We start from the raw sequence: 27,662 nt of genomic DNA on the forward strand, positions 1-27,662 counted from the left end.
ATTCGAGTTTAATATCTACACAACGAGAGACATTTTAAAGCAAATGTCCAACCCCACTGTAACACGTTCAAATATTATTGATAATGACAGACGAGGACGTCCGCAGCCACCCTCCATGTTTAAAACTCAAGGCGACAAAAAGGCCACCCCTCTTTAGGCTATCGTCCCACCGCCAAAGATGAGCGAAACACTTTGATTATTTTCGAAAGCTATAAACTAAGCCCGGTCCGTGAGCACGTAGAATTTTGTCCAATGACCCCTAGCTACCCATCCTTATCGCGATAGCAACATAATTACGCGCGAGCGATAAAGATGGGTAGCTAGGGGTCATTGGACAAAATTCTACGTGCTCACGGACCAGACTGTAGAAAGAAATGACTTGGCGAGCATTTAGGAGCGATGTGTAGTGTAGCCACTTTCCGATATACTTTTTGTCGTTTATACGTGCATAATTTTTCAGAATTGAATTAAAATATTATTTGTTTTTTTTTGCTCGGCGAGTATTCCGACTGCCGAAATTGAGCATCACATTTTTGACAATAATTATTGAGTTCTATCACATTTCAAGGATGAGAGAAACTCACTAGCCAATGTAAACAGTTAGTTATCAAGTAACTAATGATAATTAAAATAAAATAAATTAATATTTATTTCTCACTAGCGGCCGCCCGCGACTTCGTACGCGTGGATCCCGTTTTACCCCCTTCATCTATATTACGCGGTTTAGATTTTTTCATACAAATGTTTTTTTCCGCTAACTCCCGTTCCCGTGGGAATTTTGCAATATCCTGTTGTAACTAAGCTTTAAGTTTACTAAGGTACCTGCATGCTAAATTTCAAGCGTCTAACTTTGCGGTTTAGATTTTTCATACTAAAGGATTTTCCCGCTAACTCCCGTTCCCGTGGGAATTTTGCAATATCCTGTTGTAACTAAGCTTTAAGTTTACTAAGATACCTGCATGAATTTCAAGCGTCTAACTTAAGCGGTTTAGATTTTTCATAATAAAGGATTTTCCCGCTAACTCCCGTTCCCGTGGGAATTCCTAAGTATACTATAACCTGCCCAGGAGTATGAAGAATAATTGTACCAAGTTTCGTTAAAATCCGTCGAGTAGTTTTTGTTTCTATAAGGAACATACAGACGGACAGACAGACAGGCAGACAGACAGACAGACAGACAAAAATTTTACTGATTGCATTTTTGGCATCAGTATCGATCACTAATCACCCCCTGATAGTTATTTTGAAGATATATTATTTCATGTACAGAATTGACCTCTCTACAGATTTATTAAAGTATCTATAGATGTCTACCCGACTGCGCCAGAAGGAGGGTTATTTCTAACTTCTTCTTCGTCTCTACACTTGGTAGAGTTGTCGTGATTGTAAGTGAAGCATTGGGTGTGGTTTTGACCATGGGCCTTTTATTAACATGCGATCTAAAATAGTTTATAGCTACGTCGCCGGCAGTGGGGCGAGAGCCTTAGGCGGCCATTACCAACCCCCATAATCATGATCATCTAATTGCGAGGCAATTTGTTTGTATTATTCACGTTTTAGTAATGGATTCTGGATGTGCCCCCATTGTGCCATTGCGTAAATTGACGACAATAAAAATTATATTTCAATTCGTTATGCTAATTGCTTTAAAATTTACATAAAGCTGCAATTTAATTAAATTTTGAGTTGGTCAAATATTTTAACATGCCCACTGACGTTTGAATTCTTTTTTATGCAAAATTTATGACTGCGTGAATAATTTGAAAATATTAAAAATACTTATTTGAAATTTCTTAATATTTTCTTTTAATAAGGAGTTGGTCCATTATTGTTATTTTAAGATAAAATATCGGGCAAAAAATCTTGATCAAACACTCACATCCTACTCCTTTGCACTGTAATGAAAATATTTTCAACTCAAAAATGTAAAATGATTTACTACAAATAATAATATAATTCCGTTGCATCGGCAGAATGCATCAAGTTTCATGATACATTTTCATTTACCCCCTGCATAGTTACGTAGGACTAAAAACTTCAAATTCCCTAATTGCTGTTGCTTTAGTCTCTAACGCATGATGTTTTCACCTATAATTAAGTTGTCATTTTTTATAGTTACTTTTGTGAAGCCTCAATGTAACCTTGTTGGTGTTCAAATAAATAAATAAATTCCCTTGCCCTTTTTAGGGCACTTATACGTGTCCCAAATATAGCCCCACCCCCACTTAAAATGCAACCGTATTGTTCCAGGGACCCCCCGATCCTGACGGCGCACAGCAACTCGGACATCCTTCTGAGGCTGCCGGGGGGCAAGCGCCTGAGAGACATCAAGTGGATCAGCGTGTGGTGCCGGAGGTTTACTGTGAGTAAAATACAATAATAATAATAATAATCTTCCTCTAGCTGATGAGATAAAACAAATGTGGCACCAAGAAATCGTGAGAATTGTTCCCATTGTTATCTCGTCTACCGGCGTAGTCCCAAAAAAAAAACAATAGTTATAGACACGTGCTCAATAGTACGGTTTTTAAACCCATCCACGCTTACACTACAAACCTCCTAAGACATCTAATGAACCAGGATACTTGGCATAAGCCCGTACCTGTTTCATTACTGCCGACTACGGTCGAGATCAAAATTCTTTTGGAAAAATAATAATAATAATAAATTTATTTTTGTAACTTAGTCTAATAATATACAGATAATGGCAGGAACTTCCCTTTAGGCAAGACATTGCCTGTGTTGGGAAGAACCGGTCCTCTTCACAATTATTCACTTAACTGAAACTAAGTTAATGTAAATCCGTATAATATGCGCTACATGCGCTACGTTTGATGCAACAGTTAATTTATTTATTTGCATTATAAGTACCACGCTCTCGTGTGTGTGTGTGTGTGTGTGTGTGTGTGTGTGTGTGTGTGTGTGTGTGTGTGTGTGTGTGTGTGTGTGTGTGTGTGTGTGTACAATATGGGTTCCTTAAGTTTCTGGTGGTCTTATTATCATGGTCAGGTCTTTCAGTCTCCACTGCAGGAGAACGACCTTTAGGCTAGTCAATGAGCCTTCATTGGTAGTATAGTTCTTGCATCTCACGAAGGCGAGTAAGCTTTACTTGTGTGTGTACGTGTACATGCACATAACGATAGTGTAATGTCTATCAAAACTTTTGAAAACGAACAGTAGCGACACATGTAAAGCTCACTCGCCTTCGTGAATTGCAACAACTTACTGGAACCTCAAGATGTAACTAGGTTTCATCTGCCTTTTGTACTTGGGTGGTGCAGATGGAGGGAGAGTCTCAAAAGACCACAGCTGTCATATTTCAACAGCCGTACCCATATAAATTCCGCGTCACTCTTTGCTGGGGTCTGATCCCATTGTCCTCAAGCTTCACCGTCGGCTTAAGATTATCCACGGGAGGAATGAGGGTGGTCCTATTCTACTATGCCAGAAGGGTTAAATCACCGGGCACTTGAGCCTTGGGAATCAGCAACAATAATGTAGAAATAGTGTTATGTTTTCGACTGTTAGGTACGGGACTATTCCCACCTCTCTTTCCCACCGCTGCATCTCCTGTGTAGCCAGAATCTACAGCTTGACCGTCAATAAAAACCCAACCAGTAAAGGTCAAGTACGACTGTTAGGTACCTTACAAAATCAACAAAAGATTCTGCCAATCTACGTTTTCGAAAGTATTTGTTTTTTCTTTACGCATAATGAACACGACCTCCGCAGTTGAGGAATCACGGATAAAAGATTTAGTTAATGATGAACTCTTTAGTAGTTTCAAAATTATTACCTACATGAATAACAAACAAACAGCCAAACCATATTATTTTGACTAAGGCGTAGAATTTGTTTAGTTAGGTCATGTAGAGTTTAGAAGCTTTTCACTAGATGAGATCTAATAACTTTTTCAGAATGCGTTCAATTTGGCAATTTTGAAATAAGATTTTAAACGATAAAATTGACTGAAACAGGGACAGCTCAATCATTATTTCGTTATTCTTGAAAGTACCCAGTACCCAGTTACGCAAGTAAACTTGAATGGTACCTAGTGGACAATAAGTCAATTTTGGGTTTGGTTTCTGAGAACTATAACTACGTCGTTCATTAACAATGTATTAATTATTAAAACACACGTAGGTTCGGTAACGCACTGACGCTTTATTTTTATAGACATCACCACAGACAATACATGCCATAGATAATATAACTCAAAGATATTATAACACCCCCACTTATAAAAATAAAGGTTACACTAAACAATTTTTACATCCTGTATACCCAATAACTTTACAAAGTTGTAATGCTTTACACTGCTTAATGATTTGGTAAAAAGATCTGCTGGCATTTCAGCCGTTGCCAAGTACTTTAAAGATACAATTCCATTTCTAACACAATCTCTACTGTAATGGTACCTTATATCTATATGTTTAGTACGTTTGTTATTAGTATTATTATTTGTTGACAAAGTAAGTGCACCTTGATTATCATTAAATATTGAAATGATGTAAGTCTCATTAGTAATCTCTTTCAACAAATTAATTAAGTAAACAGCCTCCTTACAAGCTTCAGCTATACCCATATACTCGGCTTCGGTGCTTGAGAGAGCAACCGTTCTTTGCTTCCTAGACTCCCATGAAATAACACTTCCAGCTAACATAAAACATAGACCTGTATACGACTTTCTGTCAATAATATTATTCCCCCAATCTGCATCTACATAACCTTTTAATTTTGAATTACCAAATTTACTGTATTTCAACCCAAAACTTTTAGTTTTCTTAAGATATTTTAAAATACGTTTAGCGTATGCCCAGGTTTCATGATTGTAACAATTATTAAATTGACCTAGACTTGGTTTCATTGAGGATTTGCTACTGACTTTTTCATCTTGATATAGCCTATGTCATAAATACAAAATATATTTGGTATATCTGCTGAAAAAACTTGAGATATGCTCGCAAGCATACAATGACGATATCAACACGAGAAATTACGTTCAGACAGTCAAATCGATAGTAGGTACGTAAAATTAATGTATCGTGCCCAAATCTTGCTTGGCTGACAGCTCGTATATCGATTGCTCCAGCGCGCATGCTCCTAGCTTTCCCGCCAAAATGTGACGTTTGGCGATTTGCCGGCACAAGTGGGATACGAGAGATGTGTAATCACACAAAAATACGAAGAAAGAAAACTAAAAGCGGTTGATTACAAATGATAACGATGAACATATACAGTCAGCATTGCATCAGCCTTATCCCACGATAAAAATGATTAACACAAGAATTTTGTTCAACTTAAATCCATCGAGAGAAATAAGGCAACATGCCTTCGACTTTATAAAAGTCACATATACTGCGACCAATAAATTATATTCAACAATCAAAGCAACCGCAGTATTAAGAAAGCATAGGCAATGTCAAATGTCCTAAAAACCAGACTGACATACGAGTAGATGAGCAACCACTACCTACCTTCTCACATTAGCCGATAGGTTGTCCCAATGTGGTGTTAGAGCTAACTACATTTTCCTTGGTCCTATTTATATGTATACCCTGAGAAGGGCCCACTTTTAGAATCATCATCATCATCATCATCACAGCCATAGGACGTCCACTGCTGAACATAGCCCTCCCCCAATGCTTTCTATGTTACCCGGTTGGTAGCGGCCTGCGTCCAGCGCTTTCCTGCTACCTTTATGATGTCGTCGGTCTTTTAGTCTCGGTACTTTTAGAATACTGAATTCTAATTATATCTTTCCTCTTCTCCAGGTTAACTTCGGCGACGTGTTCATACCACCCGGCCTAGATCCACCCAGGCCGCGGGTGCTGCCAGAGTTCAAGCGACTGGCCCACGGCCTACGCTCCGGAAACATCAGTGTGCTGGACGCCAAGACTTTCTACATTCCCAACCTGCACTACGATGGTGCTGGTCCCGACGCGTATTTCTGGGTCGGGAACGGCACCGAGCCCAGTCCTTTTGGGACTAAAGTAAGTATCCTTTAGTGCCATTTAATTTAATACCACTTCTCTAGAGGTTCATCAAGATGAGTGCAATAGTTTTGCTAGTGAGCTAACACCACAATGTGACAGACACATTGATCTTTGCAAAACAAGCTTAATGTCTAGCAGCTAACGTCAACGTTTTATGACAAGATCATAGGCGGAAGGAGTGATAGGGAATTCCGCGAGGGCTAGAAGTCCAGTCCCTCTAGAAGACTAGAATCTAGAAAATACAACAATCCCTTAGTAAGGCAACAAATAAACACGCAGTGAAGCAATGAATGACAATCGTTGTCATTACTGTAGACTATGCATAGTCTAACAGTACAGGCACTGGTGCAAAAACTACTACTACACATTGCACACTAACACAATAACCTATCCAATTTTGACGCCAAGCTTAGACCTACACAATCCAATATGAAGCCACGGCATACAGCATCCACATCATCAAAAAATCTGATTCCACTTTCCCTTCCAGGTCCCCAACGAGATGGGGTCTCTCCACCCGCTCCGAGGGTACCAAGGCGAGGACATAGAGATCCAGCTGCCTGGCAAGCTGACGGCTTATGACGTGGACTGGCTGGCGGTTTGGTGCGTGGAGTACCGGCACAACTTCGGGCATGTGTATATACCGAAGGACTTGGACGTGCCACCTGCATTGGGGCAGACGAAGATCACTGTGAGTGCCAGAGGTTTGGTTGGGGATAGAGGTTTTATTTGCAACGCTAGAGAGAATATTAGGTCTCGACTTATGTTGCCCAGCAATCTGTCGAGTCATATAATTTTGCTTGCAAAGATAGGATATTTGAAGTTGATTTAATCAGCTGAGTAGGTAAAGTTGGGTTAATCTTTTTTGTTTAAGAGGTAACTTTACAGCTAAATCCTCTTTTATGAAAGGGTTTGTAGGTCAAATTAAGATATGCGATCTAAACCAGCCCTTTGGTTACTCCAGAAGAGTTAAAGAAGATCCTGAAGATTAGAAAAGACTTGAATGTCCTTGAAATGTTTCTAGCTGGACACTTTTTACTTGTTGTCATATGATTTTCCAACATTTCCAATGATTTAATTTTATGGACGTTTAGTAAAGGACATCATCCATTTTGGTCCAAAATCAAAAGTGCCGGCCAAAAAATAAAAGTGCTGTATTCTGATAGAATACGTCCGCCTTAGCATTTATTACTATGGCACCAAAGCTGTAGCACCACTGTGCATCGTAGTATTTGAGTTCTAAAAATATATGAAACGACTGACTTTGATCTCAAATACTACGACGCACAGTGGTGCTACAGCTTTGGTGTCATAGTAACAAATGCTAAGGCGGACGTATTCTGTCAGAATACAGCACTTTTTTTTTATTGGCCGACATTTTTGATTTTGAACAAAAAATGTATGAATCGTCGATGAATTTTAGATCTCAAATACTCGACGCACAGTGGTGCTACAGCTTTGGTGCCATAGTAACAAATGCTAAGGCGGACGTATTCTGTCAGAAGACAGCACTTTTTTTTATTGGCCGACACTTTTGATTTTGAACAAAAAATGTATGAATCGTCGATGAATTTTAGATCTCAAATACTCGACGCATAGTGGTGCTACAGCTTTGGTGCCATAGTAACAAATGCTAAGGCGGACGTATTCTGTCAGAATACAGCACTTTTTTTTTATTGGCCGACACTTTTGATTTTGAACAAAAAATGTATGAATAGTCGATGACTTTTAGATCTCAAATACTCGACGCATAGTGGTGCTACAGCTTTGGTGCCATAGTAACAAATGCTAAGGCGGACGTATTCTGTCAGAATACAGCACTTTTTTTTTATTGGCCGACACTTTTGATTTTGAACAAAAAATGTATGAATAGTCGATGACTTTTAGATCTCAAATACTCGACGCACAGTGGAGCTACGGCTTTGGTGTCATAGTAACAAATGCTAAGGCAGACGTATTCTGTCAGAATACAGCACTTTTTTTTGTTGGCCGGCACTTTTGATTTTGGACCAAAAATATATGAAACGTGGATGATGTCCTTTAAACTGCTCGTGGTCTTACTAAGAATATGGACATACCTAATTACACATTACTAAATCGCGGTGGTGTCCTTTAATTTAACTTGAAGCCTAAAATTAACAATAATTAATTATGAAATCCTTCACATTTTCTTATTTTCAGCACTAATAACTTCTTTAATTTAACATCTCACCATCCATTACTAATCATGTCTTTCAGCGCTGCCAAGGAATCATTACCATCATTTTCCAATTGCAGGGAAGGAAGAAGCCTTCAAAACGGGGGCGGACTAACAAATCCCAAAGACTAACTGACCCTCGGGCTAGCAACCGTCAACCTCCGTGGTTGAACGACTGGTTGCAGCGGTTTTATTTTAATTAGTTTAACTACCCTTTAAGAATACATCAACCTTCAGAAAGAGAATGCAAAAAATATAAAATTGGTCGCTTTTCAGTGAAGATAGATCTATAAGAGTAATGCTCGTTTCATCAATCCCTAATTTTTAAGTGACTTTTATGGTGGCACATGGAATTTAGTTTTCAAAGGGCTCACTTAAAAACTAGGTGTAGGCGATGTAGGTCGATGGGTGAACGATGATGATAGGTGAAATGAAAGTCCAGGTAGGTACGTTGAAAATGAAGGCGCGTCCGGGTGTGCGCACTAGTACGTTCGCAGAGGGTGAGAGTTCGACGACGACTGGCGGCTCTCGGCCGCGTGTGCGGCGCGGTGAGCCGCTAGAAGCTTCGATAACCATAAAAGGCGAGAGGCCTCCGGCCAATCAGCGGGCCGCATTGCTAACGGCTAGCTCGGAATGTTCTAGGCGCGCGATAATATTATTACCTACGCGCGCACCCAGATTCGCTTACTTGTTATTTAATTTAAACTCCAAAAACACATACACACAGTGTAAGTTATGTGGTCGACTTACAGTTTACATATTATTACAAATGAAAGGCAAATCTAATAAGGTATTAGTAAGTTAGTTTCATAAGCAGCCATTTTAATTAATAATATTTAAATCTAGCTAAGTTGTACCTACTTCAGGTGGCCATCGTCAACATCCTCCCCCCTAGTGTCGCTTTGCGACACTCATAACCAAGGTTAAAACTACGCGCGTCACTCACTGGTCACTTCTTTGCAGCCATAGCTGTTGGTCCCAGACCTTAGTGCCAGTTGGCTCAAGCACGGCTAGCGTTGCGCGGTTCCAACAAGTTTCCAATATGTAGGTATTGGGATAGGACGATATCGTAAAAAAACGGTAAAGTAGGTATAAACAAAGTAACATTTTCAAAAGCACACAGGTAAATAACATTAACAATTAATATTTATGTGAAATAAGTCAACCTTTACAAAATAATTACGACCTGGAAAATATCTTTCAAAACACAGATTTCAATACAAACAGGTATTTTGATAAGAGTCCGGCAAATTAGTGACGTCATGAGTCCACGGCAAGCCCTCGGTCCAAAGACCGTCAACAAGTTTACCTAAACTTTCTAAAATATTAACTACAAGTAAATCATCTTTATATTTACACGATTTATTCATTATTCCTATACATTTCAATGAGAAATAATTTCTAACTAACTCATGCAACTGAAACAAGTCATAAACATATCGATCGTGTTTTAAATAATCAACAAACCGAGTGCGAGTGAGCCCGCGCTATCAGCCAGCGCGTCGGCGTCGCTATGCGCGCGGGGCCCAACTGGGGCCTGTTCGCACGCAACGAGTGCGAGCGGGACCGCGCGTCGGTATTATTACAACAGGCGGCGACGGTTTGAGTTAGTTCACGGGATTCAAAACACAAGTTTGTGGTAAAGCAAACAGATGAATCAATTACCTTTTTTGTTGTCCCGTGCACGCACCATCCTAGGCTCGTTTTCGTCATGTATGGCTCACCTGGTTTTCCCCTTATGCACTCAATAGGAGCGATTAGGTCGCAATTATCTTGCCCGATTAACAACATTGGCTGGGCATTACACTTACACAAATCAATATTTACACATTCATATTTACAAAAATCAACATTAACTACACTTTGCATTGGCAAATTGAGTTTGGAAATCTTTCTAGCTTGTAAACTAAAACGCTTATTGTCCCTATTCGCGATTTCAAAGTTCACTATCTCCGTCTCACATGTCAGTTCATTGTCCCATGCACCACGAGCGCGCATGGTATGAGGCGCTCCGTGCAGTCCAACCTCATCAGCGAGTCGCGACGCGATTAACGATACGGTCGAACCGTCGTCTAGCAAGGCGTGCGTGTGCATACTGCCTTTCGGACCGAACACTGTAACCGGCACTATTTTCAGTAGTACTTGGGACTCGTTGTTGCACTGAAGCGCGGTGGTATGGTTTACGGTTTCGCAGTCACTCTCACTGAGACGCTGTTCGTCGCGTTCTGATGCCGTCTGTAGCTGGGGTCGCGGGTTCGACCAATGTAGAAGGCGATGGTGGCCTAGTCCGCAACCTTCGACGTCACACTCGGGGGCTGTGCACGTAGTATCGGCGTGTCGTGGTAGTAGGCATTGAAAACACAGTTTCTCTGTACGTGCGAAACGCCAGCGATCCTTTCGTAGGGCTCGCTTGAACTTTATGCATTGTTCAAGTGAGTGTGTTTGTGTTTTACAAAAGTTACACTTTTCGTTGTGGTCGTAGTTGGTAGACACAAGTACATTTTTGTGAGAGCTTCTGATGTACTCTGGCTTACGTCTGGCTTCGTGTTGGTTGTGTACGAAGCTAACACCGGCCGCGGCTACTTTTTGTGCTTCTAGGTATAGAAAGTCTGATAAGCACTCTAACTTAGGTTTCTCGTGTAACTCGCGGTTGGTGTAAGCGTAGTCAGCCCACTTGGTCACGAGTAGTGTAGGTAACTTTGACACGATGATGTTTACGAGTTCGGGGCTCTGTAGGTACTCGCGTTGCTTTATCGCTCGGGCGGCTGCTACGTGGTTTTTGATGGTTATTGCGAACTGCACCAATTCAGTGTGGTAACTTTCAGCTAGTGGTTTTACTTTCTTCAACTGTGACACAATTTTGTTTATTATAATTTCGGGTCGGCCAAACCGAAGCTCTAACATGTCGATTATCTCGTTAGGTGACGTGCAATCGATGAGTAGCGAAGATACTGCGTCTTTAGCTTCGCCTCGTAGGCATTTACGAAGGCGCCACATGTTCTCGGTGTCGGTGTATTTACAGATCTCGGTGGACTCGAAGTAGGCATTCCGGAACTGTAACCAGTCGAGGGGGTCACCGAAGTAGATTGGCAAGTCTTTGGAGGTGGCCAATCTCGACAACAGTTGGTCGTTTTGGTTCATTGCAGCGGCGTTGGAGATCGCAACTGTGAGTGCAGCCGCCAGCTCTTGAATTTCAGTACGCTGCTGGGGCGCGGTGCAGGTGACTTTCTCCTCCCGATGTGTCGTTGCAATGTGTGATGTGTCAAGCCAAGCTTCCACTTTCTCCGATGATGACCTCGCACTCCTCCCCTCCGAGCCCAGCTCGGCAAGGTCGGCGTTCAATTCAATGTCAACGAGCGACTTTCGAATCGCCGCCTTCTTCGCGGCGGCTTCCGCGGCGGCTTTCGCGGCGGCTTCTGCGGCGGCTTCTGCGGCTGCTTCTGCGGCTTCGATCGCTTCGATCTCAATTTCCGCCCTCTTGCGTGCAGCTTCAATAGTGAGTCGCCGTGCTGCAGACGATGTGCGCGTGGACTGGCTGCCCTCACTCTTCAACATTTCACTAGCGACTTTCACTTTGTTTGTCTTGTCTTCGTCCATCATTTGTCGGCGTGTTTTAACAGCGGCGCCGCGGGGGGAGCGAAGCAAAGACATGTTGGCGGATCACTGTGTTCACAATTCACAATCGATGATTCGGCTCGTAGGACCACTTTGTAGGCGATGTAGGTCGATGGGTGAACGATGATGATAGGTGAAATGAAAGTCCAGGTAGGTACGTTGAAAATGAAGGCGCGTCCGGGTGTGCGCACTAGTACGTTCGCAGAGGGTGAGAGTTCGACGACGACTGGCGGCTCTCGGCCGCGTGTGCGGCGCGGTGAGCCGCTAGAAGCTTCGATAACCATAAAAGGCGAGAGGCCTCCGGCCAATCAGCGGGCCGCATTGCTAACGGCTAGCTCGGAATGTTCTAGGCGCGCGATAATATTATTACCTACGCGCGCACCCAGATTCGCTTACTTGTTATTTAATTTAAACTCCAAAAACACATACACACAGTGTAAGTTATGTGGTCGACTTACAGTTTACATATTATTACAAATGAAAGGCAAATCTAATAAGGTATTAGTAAGTTAGTTTCATAAGCAGCCATTTTAATTAATAATATTTAAATCTAGCTAAGTTGTACCTACTTCAGGTGGCCATCGTCAACACTAGGTATTGATGGTGAAAACGGGCATAAGTCGGGCAAGATCAGTTTGAGACGAGTACAAAATTGAATACTGAAAAGCAAATGGTATTTAGATAATAAGGAATTGAATAGAACTGGTCTAGATGTGAGGGCTCTCCCTCGTCTCAACTCTTGCTGGTTTAGCATTACGTTTAGTACACAAGAAGTGTTATTTTAAACTTTCAAACAAAATTATTTTGCAGTTGAAAAACACTAATGGTTGATGGAATTCTTGATGGGCTCTCCGTTGTAAACTCTATGATGTTACGAAAAAACTAACTCTTTTCAATTTTCCAAGGGAAATTTATAACCCAAAATCTCATTTCCTTGAATTTTCAGAAAATTCGTAACTATTTGAGTTTAAAACAAAATACTTATTTTTTAATTATTAATTATTTTATTGTTATTTGTTACTGTATATTTGTTTACTAAATCTTACTAAAGACTGAATTGTTTTTTTATTAATAAATCATTGTTTGTTACTAATCCATGTGTTTCATGTTTCTTTTCTTTGCTTCCTTGGATTGTGGATATTTACAGCCTGCTTGGTGGTATAACCCCGTAAGTAATATGTTTAATTTATGTCAAAAACTTCTATGTAAGTATAAGTATTTGGTAGTAGAGGCACAGAATAATAATAAGTACTACGTACAGAAGTTTTACTTCGCGAAGGTATTTAAAAAAATGAATGCTCAATGTCATTAACAATATGGTGTAATTTAGCCTGTCTCAAGAGTCAATCACCATTTTGTTGACAAACGTCAATGATCGGCACTGCGCCGAAGCTATAGGGCTGACTTCGGTAAAATGATGTGACGTGAGGTGCCAAACTGCGGAAAATGGCAGAGGAAATACATGATTTAGCATGAATTATCATGAGTAATATTAACCACTTATTTACCTCTCAGTGTCTTGAGGCAACTTAAAAAAGTACAATCTGTGTTTTTATTATTATTTAGGCAGTTAAATACTGCACAGTATTTAGTACACCGTTCGCTCGTATGTGAGGCCTTGTCGAATAGTATCCTGTAGGTGGGCCATCGTGCGTGTTTTGTTTTCGATGTAAACTCGCGGAGATGAACAGGCCTGGTAGAGGGTAGTAGAATATAGAGTACTGAGGAAATGCTTGTTGGTAGGGTCTAGACCATGTGTACCTGACGTAACTAACAGCCTAACAGTCGTTCGGGATATTTACATGACAGTTTTCCAAATCAGTGCGCCTTTTATAACTTCTCTACAACTTAATTCGTCGATTAGCAAGCGAGAGGAGTAGAAGTTGCGTAGGTTATAGTTGGGTTGAGTTCTGTAATATTATTTAGATACTGAACAGTTTCTTTAAAGTATACATACATAGAAGTATTTGAATTGACTAGCTAGGTATGTAACTGTATTTGGTAACAGTGTAGGTATGCGGGCGAAACGTAATGTATTATGCCCACGAAATACAAAGATTTCTCTTTATATCAGTACTATACTGTGCCATTTAATTTCGCCCATACACCTGCATTGTCGCTTAGTTACTGTACATTTATCGTACATGTATTTATTGCTTTCAACGAAATTAATGGCTTGTTATATTATTTACTAAAACCTGGAGGGGTCTATCCTCGAAATTAGTAACTTTCTTTTTCACATTCTTGGATTTCGGTGGTAAGTGGTGGTGTACCCACGTAAATTAGAGTTATAATTGCTGAGTAATATTACGAAAAAGTATAGTTAACTATGTTTCAAGCTTTATAAATGCTTACAGACGAGCTCAACGACCTCCCAGACCCCTTACAGCGCTGCTAATAACTGTAAGGAGATCCTGGATAAGAGGCTGCAAATCCGGTGGGAGATCCAGGTTGGTAGCAGTTCTATTTTATGACTAAACTTTGGTTCTAATACTGCCCGTCCGCTGTTTTGAACGACTGAACGTAATGTGAGAAAAATATACGATGTTGGGAACCGATTGGTGGACCAACCTCTTTTTTATATTGTCTATGTTTTTTATACTTTTTTATTACTTTTGATACCTTTTGTTTTTAGTCTTGAAGTGTTGATGTTTTTTGATAGCCGTTGTGGGCAATATTTGCAGAAATATATCTTCATTTTAATCCGAAGGTTTTTCTTATTTCCGCCGCCCGAGCGGCTGTCCGCAACATAGCTTTTCCGCACGCCCGAGCGGCTGTCCGCAACATACGCGTAGACAGATTTTTTCAGCGATTCAGCTGTGCTAAAAACTATGGGTAGATGCTAAAAAGTATAAGTAGAGCGTTGATACGAACGTGTTATCAGAATCTTCAGGATCTAATTTCTCAAGGTTCCTAAAGTATTGTGAAACTGATAAATAACAAAATACGAAGTCACTCCATAACAAAACGTTAGTTACGGTTTTGACTTGAATAATCATGAAATTAAAATTATTTTAGCTGAAACTTTTCGCACGCAGACGATAAGCTTCCGAAAGTTGAAACAATATCTTTTCAGCAATAAGATTCGTTTTCAAGGCAGCGGGCGAACTGTATTATTACGAGCTAAGTTATTGGAATTTCAATACACATAACCACTTTAAAACTGAAAAATTTTGTGCATTAATTTGCTTTGTTATAATTTCTACTTTGTAATTATTTAGCTCACAAAATAATAACTTCATTATGTTTCCACTCAAGCCGGTAACCTGTGAATTGAGAAGGTAAAGATATGACGTTTGAATGTTTTAATAATTTACATTGTACGAGTATCTGTTTAATTAATCAATTTAAGTATGTCCTAAATCCTAATTACATTAATTAATGGTTTTTGACATGGACTGGACACGCTACATCCATCCATTGGATTATATTATTAGCTTTAAGCTTGGCTCCTAAAAAGCCATCTTGTTACACAGTATTTACAATGGACATAGACCTTTCAATACCAGCTGCACTTCTAGCCTTAACTACAGGACTTCAGGTCCTGGTTTTGGCCAAATTCTGAGGAAGGCCCCAATACTGTCTATTTCCATGGAAAAGATTATGTGAACCTACACATCTAGCTGAACCACTGAACACCCTGTATCATTAGATGTAGACTGGGTACGGTTGTAACAGGGTACAGTTGTAATAACTTGAATGTTATTTTCATGTACCTATGTTTATCGAGGCTCGGTAGGTGAGGGGTACAAAGGGAATAGCAAGCGGGTGACAAGACAAGTAAGGCTGTATGGACTTGTCGCCCGCATGTACCCCAACTACCCCACACCTACCGGGCAACTGTCAAGTTGTTACAACCGGACCCAGTCTCCCCTACCTAAACTTCTCATCCAACTGATATGGAGTGGTCCCTCTCCCTATTTTCATCTCCCTATGTTCCCTCAACCAATTCATGCCTCCTAACACCAAATCTCCTTACAGGGCGAGCATGTCCAGATAACTCTGGCAGCGAGACTGCGCAAGGACCAGTACATGGCCTTCGGCATCTCAGGAGCTGAAGGCAAGCCGGCCATGTTGGGGGCTGACGTAGTCGTCGCCTTTTGGAACTCCAAGTAAGTGTATTTGGAGTAACATACAAGAAATTAGCTGGTAGTACCAGTAGTACCTATCTAGATCCTGACTGTCATGAGAACTTTGATGCATTAAGCTCAAAGCAACACCCTAGAGATTTGTAACTTTAAACAAGAAACGCAGCCGGGCAAAAAGAAAGAAGCCATTTCGGAATTTAAATTATCAAGAATGTTATTTTTGTCTAAGGGGGCTAGTCAAAAATAACCGAAGACTGAATGACCGACTTTGCGAATTTTATTGCTGAATTTAGTGTCTTAATCTTTTGGAAAATATTCTGTGTTGTATTTTGCAAACATGCTGCCTATTTGGAGGTATGTAAAACATCTAAAATCCGTGTAGATTTTATTGATGTAGGTATATATTTTTTACAATGACTCGTGGCGATGGATGTAACGCAGTGTTTATGTTAGTACATATGTAGTACCTAACAATATACGATGTAGGTACCTATTTATGTGCAATAAATAAATAAAATCATCGAAGTCACCGTCTCTGATCAAGATATTATGATTCTGCTCTTCAAGTAAATATAATAGTCTGACAAAAATCTCGGAACTACCAAATAAGATAAATCAAGAGAACATGTGATACCCATATCACTACATCATGATGATGATGATGATTTCAGGACCAACAAGCCGGAGGCAGTGGACTACACGATATCGCACCTGGCGCAGTGCGACGGCAGCCAAGGCGTCTGCCCTGACGCCAGGGTGGGCGGCTCCAACGATGCTGTCTTAGGTAAGTCTTTTAAATCCTCTTCTATATCTTCTTTAGGTAAATGGCCATTAAACAGTTATCAGACTCGGACATGGTAATCTACGGGACTATTCGCACCTCTCGTTCCTACTGCTGAAACTCCTGAAGCAGGAGCTTAACCGTATCTATCTTCTAGACAACGCAACATAATATCGATATCGATAGCATAATGTAGCATATTACATCATCTATTTTTTTACGTCTATATGATTACCAAATTGAACTATCAAGTATCAAACAAGCATCAATCAAAGTACTGCTGATTGGTTTTGAGAAAGATGTTTTCATTGATGATGATCTTCGAAGGCTCTGAAGGTTATTCTAACGTGTGACTTGTTGTAAACCCAATTTTTACAAGATACATGAAAAGTAACAAGAACAATAAGCCATATCGATCTGATCGAAGAATGTCAAATGTCCATGGTATCTCGTAAATCTATACGACATAATATGATAAATGATATCCACGATAAGACAATCAAATCAAATCAAATCAAATCAAATCATTTATTGCTTATTTATTCAATCAAAAGAACATAGCAAAGAACACCTTTATCAATCTCTCTCTTCTCTCCTTCTTACAGTGTCAGGGAACCAAAAGAGCGGCGTCACCACGATCACGTACCGCCGGCCACTCGCCGCCAAAGACTATGCCAAGGACAAGGAAGTGATGACCACGCGCTCCCAGTCCGTCATCGCTGCCTTCGGGCCGCTGAATACCAGGTCTGAGGCGAATGCGCACTCCTTCATGGACACCACGAGGATCGATGTGCAGCTCGACTTTGGGGCTATGGTGAGTATTTTGTGAGAAATTTTTACTTAAATTGGACAAGAGATCAGATATACTAGTACTACTATGGTAGTTATTAACAGAATTGATTTGTCAGGTCTAGTTGAAAAACTGGGCATTTACTCGTAATTAGGAAGGTTTGGTGTTACGATTACGAGGACTCATAATCTCTATTCTGGATTTACCCATTGGTTTTGTTAGATGACTTGGACCGCTAGTAATATTTTCAATAAATCCATGTGACAAGCAAATAAATAAATCATAGCGCCTCGATTTGCTGAAAAACCGGAGCTTCGGGCCAGCAAGAGTAACGTCTATGTTTAGAGTGGGGTCAGTCAAGGCCTCATCATTTGTCATCACTGTGTGACAGCGAGAACGAGAGCACATAGTGCCTTATTGTTCTGCATTCAGTTACACTGGCGTTGTCATTAATGTGTAGCTTATCCTATCCCATCTTGTCAGCGTAGGTAGTGAAGGCCCCGTAGCGGCGGCGCGCGATGTGTTCACGCGCACCGTTAGCGAAGAACAGGGGAGGTACTACTTCCCTGAAGCCAGTCGTCGCTTGCTCCAACAGAGCGAGCCACAGTCTGGGGCGGAGCCGCGAAAGAATGTCTAGGCCGTCTAGCTCGGACAATAACTCGCAGCTCCGTGCCAAAGACTTCGGGAGGACACCGTCAGGTTTTAGTGAGTAGGCCCTGCCCATCTGGCAGGGAGAGCCTCACATAACCCACTGGTTCCCCCGGGCCAGTGGGTATGCAATTTCATGCATTTCCTGACGAAAAAAAAGGTAGTGCAGGCCAACTCTCCTATTTGTCTTTTGTAAATAAGAAACGGCCGTGCTCCTGGAGTAGACTAATCGACCTGATGATGACCATACAACATACTTTCCCCAGAACGACAACACGTGCATCGGCCTGGCCGAGATCGCACCGGATGGCCCGCCGGCGTGGCCGGCGCGCGTCATCGCCGGCGCTTCCAACTTCTCCGCGCGTATCGGGCCCACCGGCGGCGTTAGGGGGTACACGCCTCTTACTGGTCAGTTCACACTGTATTTATATACCTTGGATGTGACAAAGAGTGTTGTAGAATGGGGTGCAGTTAACGATGTTTTGCATTCGAAAAATCAAAATCAAAAATATTTATTCAGTTTAGACCACAAGTAGCACTTATGAACGTCAAAATATACTTAGTAAATAATAAAAAAGAAAAGGTAGCCCTTATGGGGCACTTTACATGTCTCTTTCTCTTTTGGGCCCTGCCAGCGCTTCGAGACAAACATATGGCAAGTGCTGAGAAGAAATTAATTAAAGCAGTCATATTTTAGCGGTTTAATGAGGCTTGCACTAAAGCATAACCTCTATCACGTTGGTGAGAGAGAATTGGTCTATCACGTCGTAGAAAGTCCGATATAAGAACGTAATGGGGTGGAGTTAACGATGTTTTCATTCGAAAAATCAAAATCAAAATTAAAAATATTTATTCAGTTTAGACCACAAGTAGCACTTATGAACGTCAAAATATACTTAGTAAATAAAAAAGAAAAGGTAGCCCTTATGGGGCACTTTACATGTCTCTATCTTTTGGGCCCTGCCAGCGCTTTGAGACAAACATATGGCAAGTGCTGAGAAGAAATTGGTTAAAGCAGTCATATTTTGGGTTTAATGAGGCTTGTACTAAAGCATAACATCTATCACGTTGGTGAGAGAGAATTGGTCTATCACGTCGTAGAAAGTCCGATATAAGAACGTGATAGCCTGATTATAAGAAGACTGATTCTAATTGAGTTGTATTTTCTCTAGGCAGTCGAAGAACGCCATATTTTCCGTTGTTACATAAAACCTTCACTTATTGATTGACTTGCTTTAATTTGTCTAATAGACTGGTAAGAAAAAGATCGAAGATAGTTGAAGATACTATTCTTACTTAAGGAAATTGTATGAACCACTTAAAAACTTTGCCTAATTTTTTTTCTCTAATCATTTCATGCAGCCAATGACATATCAAATGGATTCCTATTTGGTAATTACTTTCGCATATTATTCCATTAATGTTGTGCAAGTACCTATCTTCTTACATAGATTTCGTTCAGCATTCTTAGACCTGGTTCAGACACTGTCAGTTTCGTGCCTGGTGGTTCTCATTGGCGATGCACTGAGGTAGAAACCTCTTAGAAACCGTGCGGTTACGGTTTGATGCAAATGTACGAGAACTAAAGTCCGGTCGCCGAGCACGTAGAATTTGGTTGTAGTAGTTGCTGTCGCGACTGTACGTGTCGGGCTTCAGCAGTGAGTGTGCGAGCGCTACAGCAATATAATTACGCGCGAGCGATAAGGATAGGTAGCTTGGGGTCATTGGACGAAATTCTACGTGCTCGGCGACATGACTATAGCAACCGCGCGATTCGCTGTGTCTGAACCAGACCTTATAACGTATCTTAAAACGTCATTTCTGGTACCAGGTACAAACATAATATTTCAATTTGTCCTTTTTCGTACCAGGTCACCCATCGTGGGGCATCGCGTGGTACATCAACGACCAGCTGATCCCCGAGATCTACGTGGAGAGAGGCAAGACTTACACATTCATCGTCGAAGGAGGTGACGACAGGACTAACCCTGCCAAGTGAGTGGTTAAGTAGAGAGTTACATTTTTAACCGACTTTATGAACGGTAAAGACAGATTCGTCTCAGAATTCGAAATAACCAGATGTAGTAGTGGACATCACTAGTTACAGATTTTCACTTTCACTTTCACTTCACTCTACCAACTACCAATAGCGGAACCCGGTAGATACATGATTATTTTGTTTAGAGCCAAACCGAAAGTCATGAACCACGAAAAAGTTTTGGGAAGGAGAGAGAAGAAATCGCGCTTAATCCAGTTTAGGTACAGTAATAAACTAAGGCTGGGGTTGCACCAACTTAAGTACTTTTACTTTAACAAACATCAAAAATTTTACAAACTCCATACAAATAACACCGGTTACCGTTAAAGTTAGGTGGTGCAACTCAGCCTTTAAAAATATTCTTAATAGTAGGCCTTGCCCATATTTTGGTGGATAAGTGTCAATTCTTTGTTCCTAAACAAATATTAACGTTCCACAGATTTCACCCGTTCTACATCAGCGACTCCTCAGAAGGCGGCTTCGGCCAGAAGAAGGAGGAAGAGCGCAGGAAGCAGCGCGTGTTTGCGGGGGTTGCCTATGACAACGAGGGGTATCCCTACCCTACGGCTGGTTAGTATACCCTACCCCTAGCATCCCTACCCTACGGCTGGTTAGTATACACCCTACCCCTAGCACCCCTACCCTACAGCTGGTTAGTATACAGCCTACCCCTAGCATCCCTACCCTACAGCTGGTTAGTATACAGCCTACCCCTAGCATCCCTACCCTATGGCTGGTCAATATACTCATAGTAGACAATATACTTCGGCCAGAAGAAGGCAGACCGCAAGCAGCGCGTTTGCGGGGTTCGCCTACGACAACGAGGGGAATCCCTACCCTACAGCTGGTTAGTAAATATTATGAGGAATCGGTCGATACCAAATCGGTGTAGTGTGTGCACTTCCATACATGTTCATACTACTTAATTAACAGCCCGACCAAACTATCGGCCGACAAAATGTCGGTAGTCAGCGGGGTGTTTAAAGCTAACCCACGCTCTAGTGATGACCTCGGGCAGCACCTGGATGCGGGCAGCGAAAGACCGGTCGTTTTTTAAGGAAATCGGGGGAAGGCCTTAGTTTAGCAGTGAACTTCCTTTGGTTGAATTGCAACGAACGAACCCCGCACTTTACAATAATAGTGACATTCCATAAAAAAATGACCAGCGTGACTTACGTCTATAGTGATGAACGCCCACCTGCTCGCCTTAAGAAGATAGCTGGCTTCGTCTGGATCGTTTCTTCTGGGAGGCTTGCGTCCAGGAGTGGACTGGCATGGGCTGAAAAGATGATGACGATTAAAATGTATGAACAGGCAAATTGAGATCCATTACCATCTCAATTTAAATGGTTATACCTAATAAGAGTGAAGTCTGGATATATTTTGAGAAGCCACTAACAAAATCGATTATCATATAATCGTACAAAGAGAGAGCCTTTTCAGACTGGCGATTTGTTCGACGATTTTACGATCAAGCAAGATTATTTAAACACAAAAACTGCATGCTGCAATCTCGCGAAGGTATAAGAATGATATTGCTTTAGAGGTTCTGTCTGTGAGTTCTTTTTGTGGCATTAAAGTTCCATTACTAAGTAGTGTGTTAGTGTTAATTTATTGTTATTTTCTCCCCAGTGGGCAGATACTGCGAGTGGACGCACAAAACCATCGACCAGTCTGCAGTGACGGAGACCTTCGAGGACTACATGAAGACCCTGCAGTTGGAGTGCAATGATGGCGAGCCAGCCGTGCTCAACTGGACCGTGGCCCATGAGACACCGGACTTGGTCTACTACCAGGTAAAGAGTCTTCTCTATTCTTAGGTCTTCAATGAAACAGTAGAAGGTACCGCGCAAAGGTAGTGAGAATGATCGTAAAAAACTTAAGACATTTAGCTTAAAATAGAGCCGTCCTAAAAAAATAATTGAAATAGCGAAGAAATTTCGAAACATACTTACTTAGCCTAGGCGCAGTTCATTGAAGTAATATTACTACGTATAGAACAGACATCGCGAACAAAATATGTACAGTGCGGGGTGCGGGGCGGGAATTTGACGGACAGCTGTCAGTCAAATCCATGACTATCAAGTTTCATAATTTATGGCGATAAAATCTGCACCAGAAAATGTCGTACTTCATTGATAGGATTGCACGAATAGTGACGTTCCTGCGGTCGCCTCATCATAGACATTGTGAATCGATTGTGAAAATAAAGAAATCGGCTAAATTGTGTTAAATTTTCATGGTGCTCAATAGCAAAATGGTTCAGCTACTTACATTATTTTCTTTTATTATATTGTGCGTTTCATGTAATGTAATCTAAGCTCCCCTCCCTTAGACTAAAATTAGCCCTCCTAGACAAGTGACAAAACGTAGCAGTTGAAACATTCGAAATCACTTCGCTCTGCCGTTTTTTGGTGTTAGTTACTTCACTCTGTGATGCGATTTAAAAATTACAACTGGCGATTCCGAATTCACAACTGAGGGGACTGAGGCTAATCGTGTTACTTGTGCTACAAGTGCGTATGGGCTTCATACTGATGCTTAAGCCATTAATATTTTTCTTCCCGATTAAAATCTAATGTAATCGATAATCGCCTTGAGAATCGTTAACTGGTATTTTCTTATTCGATAAAAAAATTACCCATCTCTAGTTTAAAACTGTCATCCAACAGCGCACGAAATATTATGAGTTATAGATAATGATACCATTACAGAGGCGACACTTCGTTTTCGTTTAGTTTCTGCCTATTGAATTGGATACTGTAAGGAAATATCGTCATCATCATTTTAGCTACTGGACGTCCACTGCTGAACAAAGGCCTCCTCTAATGATTTCCACGTCGCCCAGTTGATAATGGCCTGCACCCAGCGTCTTCCTGCTATCTTCAGTCAGTCCATCTTGAGATTTTAGAAAAATTCCCACTCGTCACGGTAGGAACAAAGCTAGGGATGACCCACGCCTTCATTCCAGAACTTATTGTCTCTATTGTTAACTAACTCAGTGGTTGAGTACACGTATAATAGCTGTGAGGTAGAAGTTACGGGACTATTCCGACCTCTCCTTTTCACCGCTGCATCTCCTGTGTAGCTAGCACCTAGACTAGTTGATTTAAAGCCAAGGAATATCAGTTTTTAGGTAATGACTTAGTGCATCTAAAAATGTAAAACTTTCTAGTTTTTTGTAACATTGAAAAATCTAAAAAGAAGCATCATTTTTTTACGTTCAAGTGTTTCTAAGAAATTTAAATGGAAGCTTTTGATGACAACGTATTGCTTACTTTTTCAGCTGTCGAACGAATCACTTTTATACTCGTAGGTCCTGTACATCGGTAGATTTGGTAAATAAATGAATCCATCCGGACTCAGAAACTAAAAAAATTATAATAGCTGTATTTTTTTAATACTGGATTTGTCGATTAAATTGATCATATTATTGCGCCCTAACGGGTCGGACACTGGTGACCAGACACATTGTACAATTATTATAATTTTAGCCTATCTCGTGAGCTAGGTGTCAATAATTAGGGTGATTTACTAACTAACCAGTCGCATACGAACAACAGCAGTGAGATTCAAACAAGTTTGATCCATGATGCCGCACGACTATTGTGTGAGCCCACCCGTAACCCAAGCTTATTTAGCTTAACACAAGGGGCTGGACGGGACTATTAGTAATTTGTGCAATACAAAGTGCTTATAATCTTTTAAAAAATCTTTTTATTGCTGTATTTAACCTTCCTTTCGTATTCTAATTTATGCGTCAGTGTCAAGTCTGCGATTTTTATTCTTTGAAATTTTCGTAAAATGGCTGCCGCCGCGGTGACGCCTTGTAATTAACAAATTAAAATTAAATTAATGTTTTAAAGTGCATAAATGTACAACTTAATGGTAAAAAGCCATTCCTTGATTTTTACTTAATATGTATCTGGAGTTATTTGAACAGTATTTTCGTCTATAGGATGGCATATTTCAAAAAACAAAACTGCACTCAAGCGTGTTGTCACAGCAACCGCTGAGCACATACTAATTGAATTTCGGTCCATGGACCTGTTTGCGTGCCAGAAACAGTCTAGTTGACATGTCTTCTCTAGTACGTAGTACATTATAACTCAATGGCGCAGTTCAACGATTTTTAGTCGGCCAATAGTTTGGGCCCGATTCTAATTTGTATTTATGAAGAATCAATCGGTGTAATGTGCGCACTTCCATACATGCCCATACTGATTAACTACCCGACTAAACTATCGACCGGCAAAAAATTTACAGTTTGCGCCTAGACTTACCTACCTAACTGCAAAAGATGCAATTTGATGCCGTGTAGGTACACGGCGCTCGTTTCTTGCATTGTGATTTAGAATGTTTTTTTATCGGATTTAAATGGAACTGATTAACCTTTTAACCACTTTGTCGGGTTCTCTGCTAGATTTCTATTGCCGTTAAAAATGTGCTGCTACCCACATTTTGTAACAGATGGCGTGTTCCTACTACATTATACGAGAATTCTACGATATTAAAATGAAATGTAATTATTTCAGTGCTACACTCACAACAATCTAGGCTGGAAGATCCACGTAGTCGATCCAGGCACAAAAGTTCCTTTCCCGGGAGATCAGCGGGCACAAATCAACATGGCGCCCCGTCCCGCGCCGGCGCAACTGACAGCTGTCACCTCTGCAATCGCCATCGGAATGATCAACATGGCCGCCAGATAAGGCAAAGATATACACGCGAGCTTGGGGCCTTGAGTACTGAGTTACTGGCTCGATGGGAAGACGTGTTAGATTTTTAGAGGTATTGAAAAAACAATATAAATATTCGGCCTATACACTTAAAGAAGATAGAAAGGAAATAAAGAAGATTTTAAAAGGTACTTTCATGCCGCGCGGCCGCGTCGCGGGGTTTTAAAAAGTGACACGTACAGTCAAGCATAAAAAGTTATAACGAAATTTATTCTTGGTCAAAAAGTCAAGTGTTATACCTTTATCATTTGTAGGTACTGCCAGTACTGCTGAATCTCTACACGTCATCTCATCGGAGTATAGATTGTGATATTGTTGGGATAAAGTATAATGTGCCCTGAGCTCGCGCCTCTTTGTACAGGTCTAAGAAATTGGGTAAATTATGTCAATCTACGTACATTATTATCAATTTCATATCAGTCATTATAAAGTGCATTTTGTGCATTAACTTTACAATTTAGGCTTTGGATACTTGAAAGTATGTAGTTAATATACTGTGACTATTAACATTTTATACAGTTACCCCCTTTCTTGTTAAAATATATTGCCTATAGATAGACAATAATAAAGCACAACAATTATACAAAAGCTATTTATTCTTAAAATATAAATATACAATTATTATTATTTATATACAAATATTTGTTAATATATTTGAGTCGAAGTACTTTGAAATTGAAAAAAGAACTGTAGCGATAGGTAGAGTTTATATTAATGGTAATTCACGATATTGAAAGGAATGTTTTTTATTTGATATAAGATAAATGTTTATTGACAATAATATTAGAAACTGAGTTTAGATGTCGTTTTGGAAAATTAACAATGTCATACAATTATACATTGGTTAAATATTTAATTATGTTACTTTTCTAAAAATATAACGCTTGTAAAACAAGTTTTGTCTTCCCACTTAATAGGGGGCTATGAACAATATCTCACTAAAAGACAGTACCTAAATAAGTTAAGTACTGTTTGAGCATTAGCAAGGTTGAGCTTACGTTGATTGAGACTCAAATGAACCAGAACATAAATAGCATAGCACAAAATCGTACTTATGTCTACTCATGTTCACGACATGGATTTTTTATAGGTAGTAGGTATGAAAAGCCACTTTAACACTAGCTAAAATGTAAATAGAGACAGTTCAATACAACACAGTTTCTGTATATTTAAATTGTCTCAGAGATTGGCTCATGTTCTTGTATTGTAACAAAACCCTGATATTCATAATTGTAATGATTGCTACTTAATTTTACTGTGACTTGAGAAACAATAATTAGATAATGGCTGACGCGATTTATATTTTCATAGTAAGGGGGTAATAAAATAGGTATTTATGGAATTGATTCCGTGAGTTTGGATTGATGGGTTTTGAAATTTTAGTCAGTAGGTATCTAAATAAATTTAAAAATGCCACAATGGAAAACATTGACAATAAATTGGCGTATTATTATTACATTGACACGTATTTTTTAGATTTACTTTGTAAGTACGTATACATTTTTATACCATGTGCTTGACAATAAATAATAAACTGTGGTATAATTTTGTAAACCAGTATAAATAAAACATTAATGAATGTAACTTGATATTAAAATTTATATTACAGTGTCGAATTAATAACGTTAACGTATTTTATTATTTTACTTTTTAAGAATTTAAATATTCGATGGAAGAATTTATTCCATATTTAAGATAAATACCTAGTGGTAGACAATAATCTACTCTCTTGTTTAGGGATTTAAAATACATTATTGAAATTTTGCATAAATCGCATGCTTTATGGATGGAATTTGGAATTAAAGACAATAAAATAATGTTTAAATGGAATTTTGGACTGTTTAAATAAGATGCTGACTAAGTGAAACGTAGTCTTAATATTTGAGCCTAACTCATTGACAATAATTGAGTATTATCAAATTAAGTGTAAATATTGCGCATTTTTCTCACCACTATTTTTACAAGAATGGTAGGTATCACTACCAATTTCATGTGCATTTAAAAACTTTTTAGAAAATCAGTAATTTTATAAACATTTGATGAATTGAATGTACTTGTTATACATTAAGTAATAGAAAATACCTATCTTTAATTAACAGTAAAAGTACGGTATATTCATACTGATTTACAATAAAACCAATTAAGGCTAGGAGTAAACATATCTGGATGAACACACAATCACTAAACAATACTAATCATAATGGCACAATGTGTTACTGAGAAAATGTCAGATGCTTGCCGATTATTATAACTTGTTGTGTAGGTATTAAAATATTTTCAGATACAAAATTATGTCGTCGACTGTACTTTTCTGTCAATGAAAGTACTAATGTTGCTAGAAAAAAAATGATTGGTAGTTTTGTAGTAAAATACAGGATAAATTAATTCATTATTTTTGTCTAATAATTGTGGGCACTAAATAATTGAAAGACTCATTTAATATAATTGTATTATCTCTGATCTACTAATAAGGAAGGAAATTCAACAATAACCATCACAAAGCAATACCTATAAAAGCTAAACAATGCAAGTAATCTATACCAAGTTTATATTACCTACACAGATTTACATAAACCGGAAAAAACTAGTGAAAATTATAGCACTAACTAGTTTTACAAAATACATAACTGCTGTTTTAAAGATATTGCAACATTTGAAACCAACCCCAAAAATAAACAACTTTATTTAACGTCCGCTTAGAACCATTGGCGGTAACTTCTTAATTCATACAGTTGACTAACACACCTTTTTGGAATTTAAAAAATATAAA

The 27,662-nt window shown here is 39.7% G+C and overlaps 1 protein-coding gene across 2 annotated transcripts in view; it reads left to right on the forward strand.

Moving 5' to 3' along the window:
• LOC135083695 (protein Skeletor, isoforms B/C) overlaps positions 1 to 24,971 on the forward strand; it is a 59,171-nt gene extending 34,200 nt beyond the window's left edge. Inside the window, exons 4-16 of one of the 2 annotated variants that reach the window (XM_063978405.1) lie at positions 2,251 to 2,362; positions 5,775 to 5,993; positions 6,487 to 6,687; positions 12,956 to 12,976; positions 14,166 to 14,258; positions 15,790 to 15,920; positions 16,568 to 16,680; positions 17,283 to 17,491; positions 18,382 to 18,523; positions 19,987 to 20,110; positions 20,593 to 20,723; positions 21,786 to 21,949; positions 24,689 to 24,971. In XM_063978405.1, the coding sequence (XP_063834475.1) occupies positions 2,251 to 2,362; positions 5,775 to 5,993; positions 6,487 to 6,687; positions 12,956 to 12,976; positions 14,166 to 14,258; positions 15,790 to 15,920; positions 16,568 to 16,680; positions 17,283 to 17,491; positions 18,382 to 18,523; positions 19,987 to 20,110; positions 20,593 to 20,723; positions 21,786 to 21,949; positions 24,689 to 24,865 (1,837 nt within the window). In that variant the 3' untranslated portion in view covers positions 24,866 to 24,971. The remainder of the gene's footprint in view (positions 1 to 2,250; positions 2,363 to 5,774; positions 5,994 to 6,486; positions 6,688 to 12,955; positions 12,977 to 14,165; positions 14,259 to 15,789; positions 15,921 to 16,567; positions 16,681 to 17,282; positions 17,492 to 18,381; positions 18,524 to 19,986; positions 20,111 to 20,592; positions 20,724 to 21,785; positions 21,950 to 24,688) is intronic. The other variant, XM_063978406.1, reaches the window with a different exon arrangement.
• Positions 24,972 to 27,662: the final 2,691 nt, after the last annotated feature.

The sequence above is a fragment of the Ostrinia nubilalis genome, chromosome 24 (assembly GCF_963855985.1).
Source record: "Ostrinia nubilalis chromosome 24, ilOstNubi1.1, whole genome shotgun sequence".
NCBI classification, from domain to species: Eukaryota; Metazoa; Arthropoda; class Insecta; order Lepidoptera; family Crambidae; genus Ostrinia; species Ostrinia nubilalis.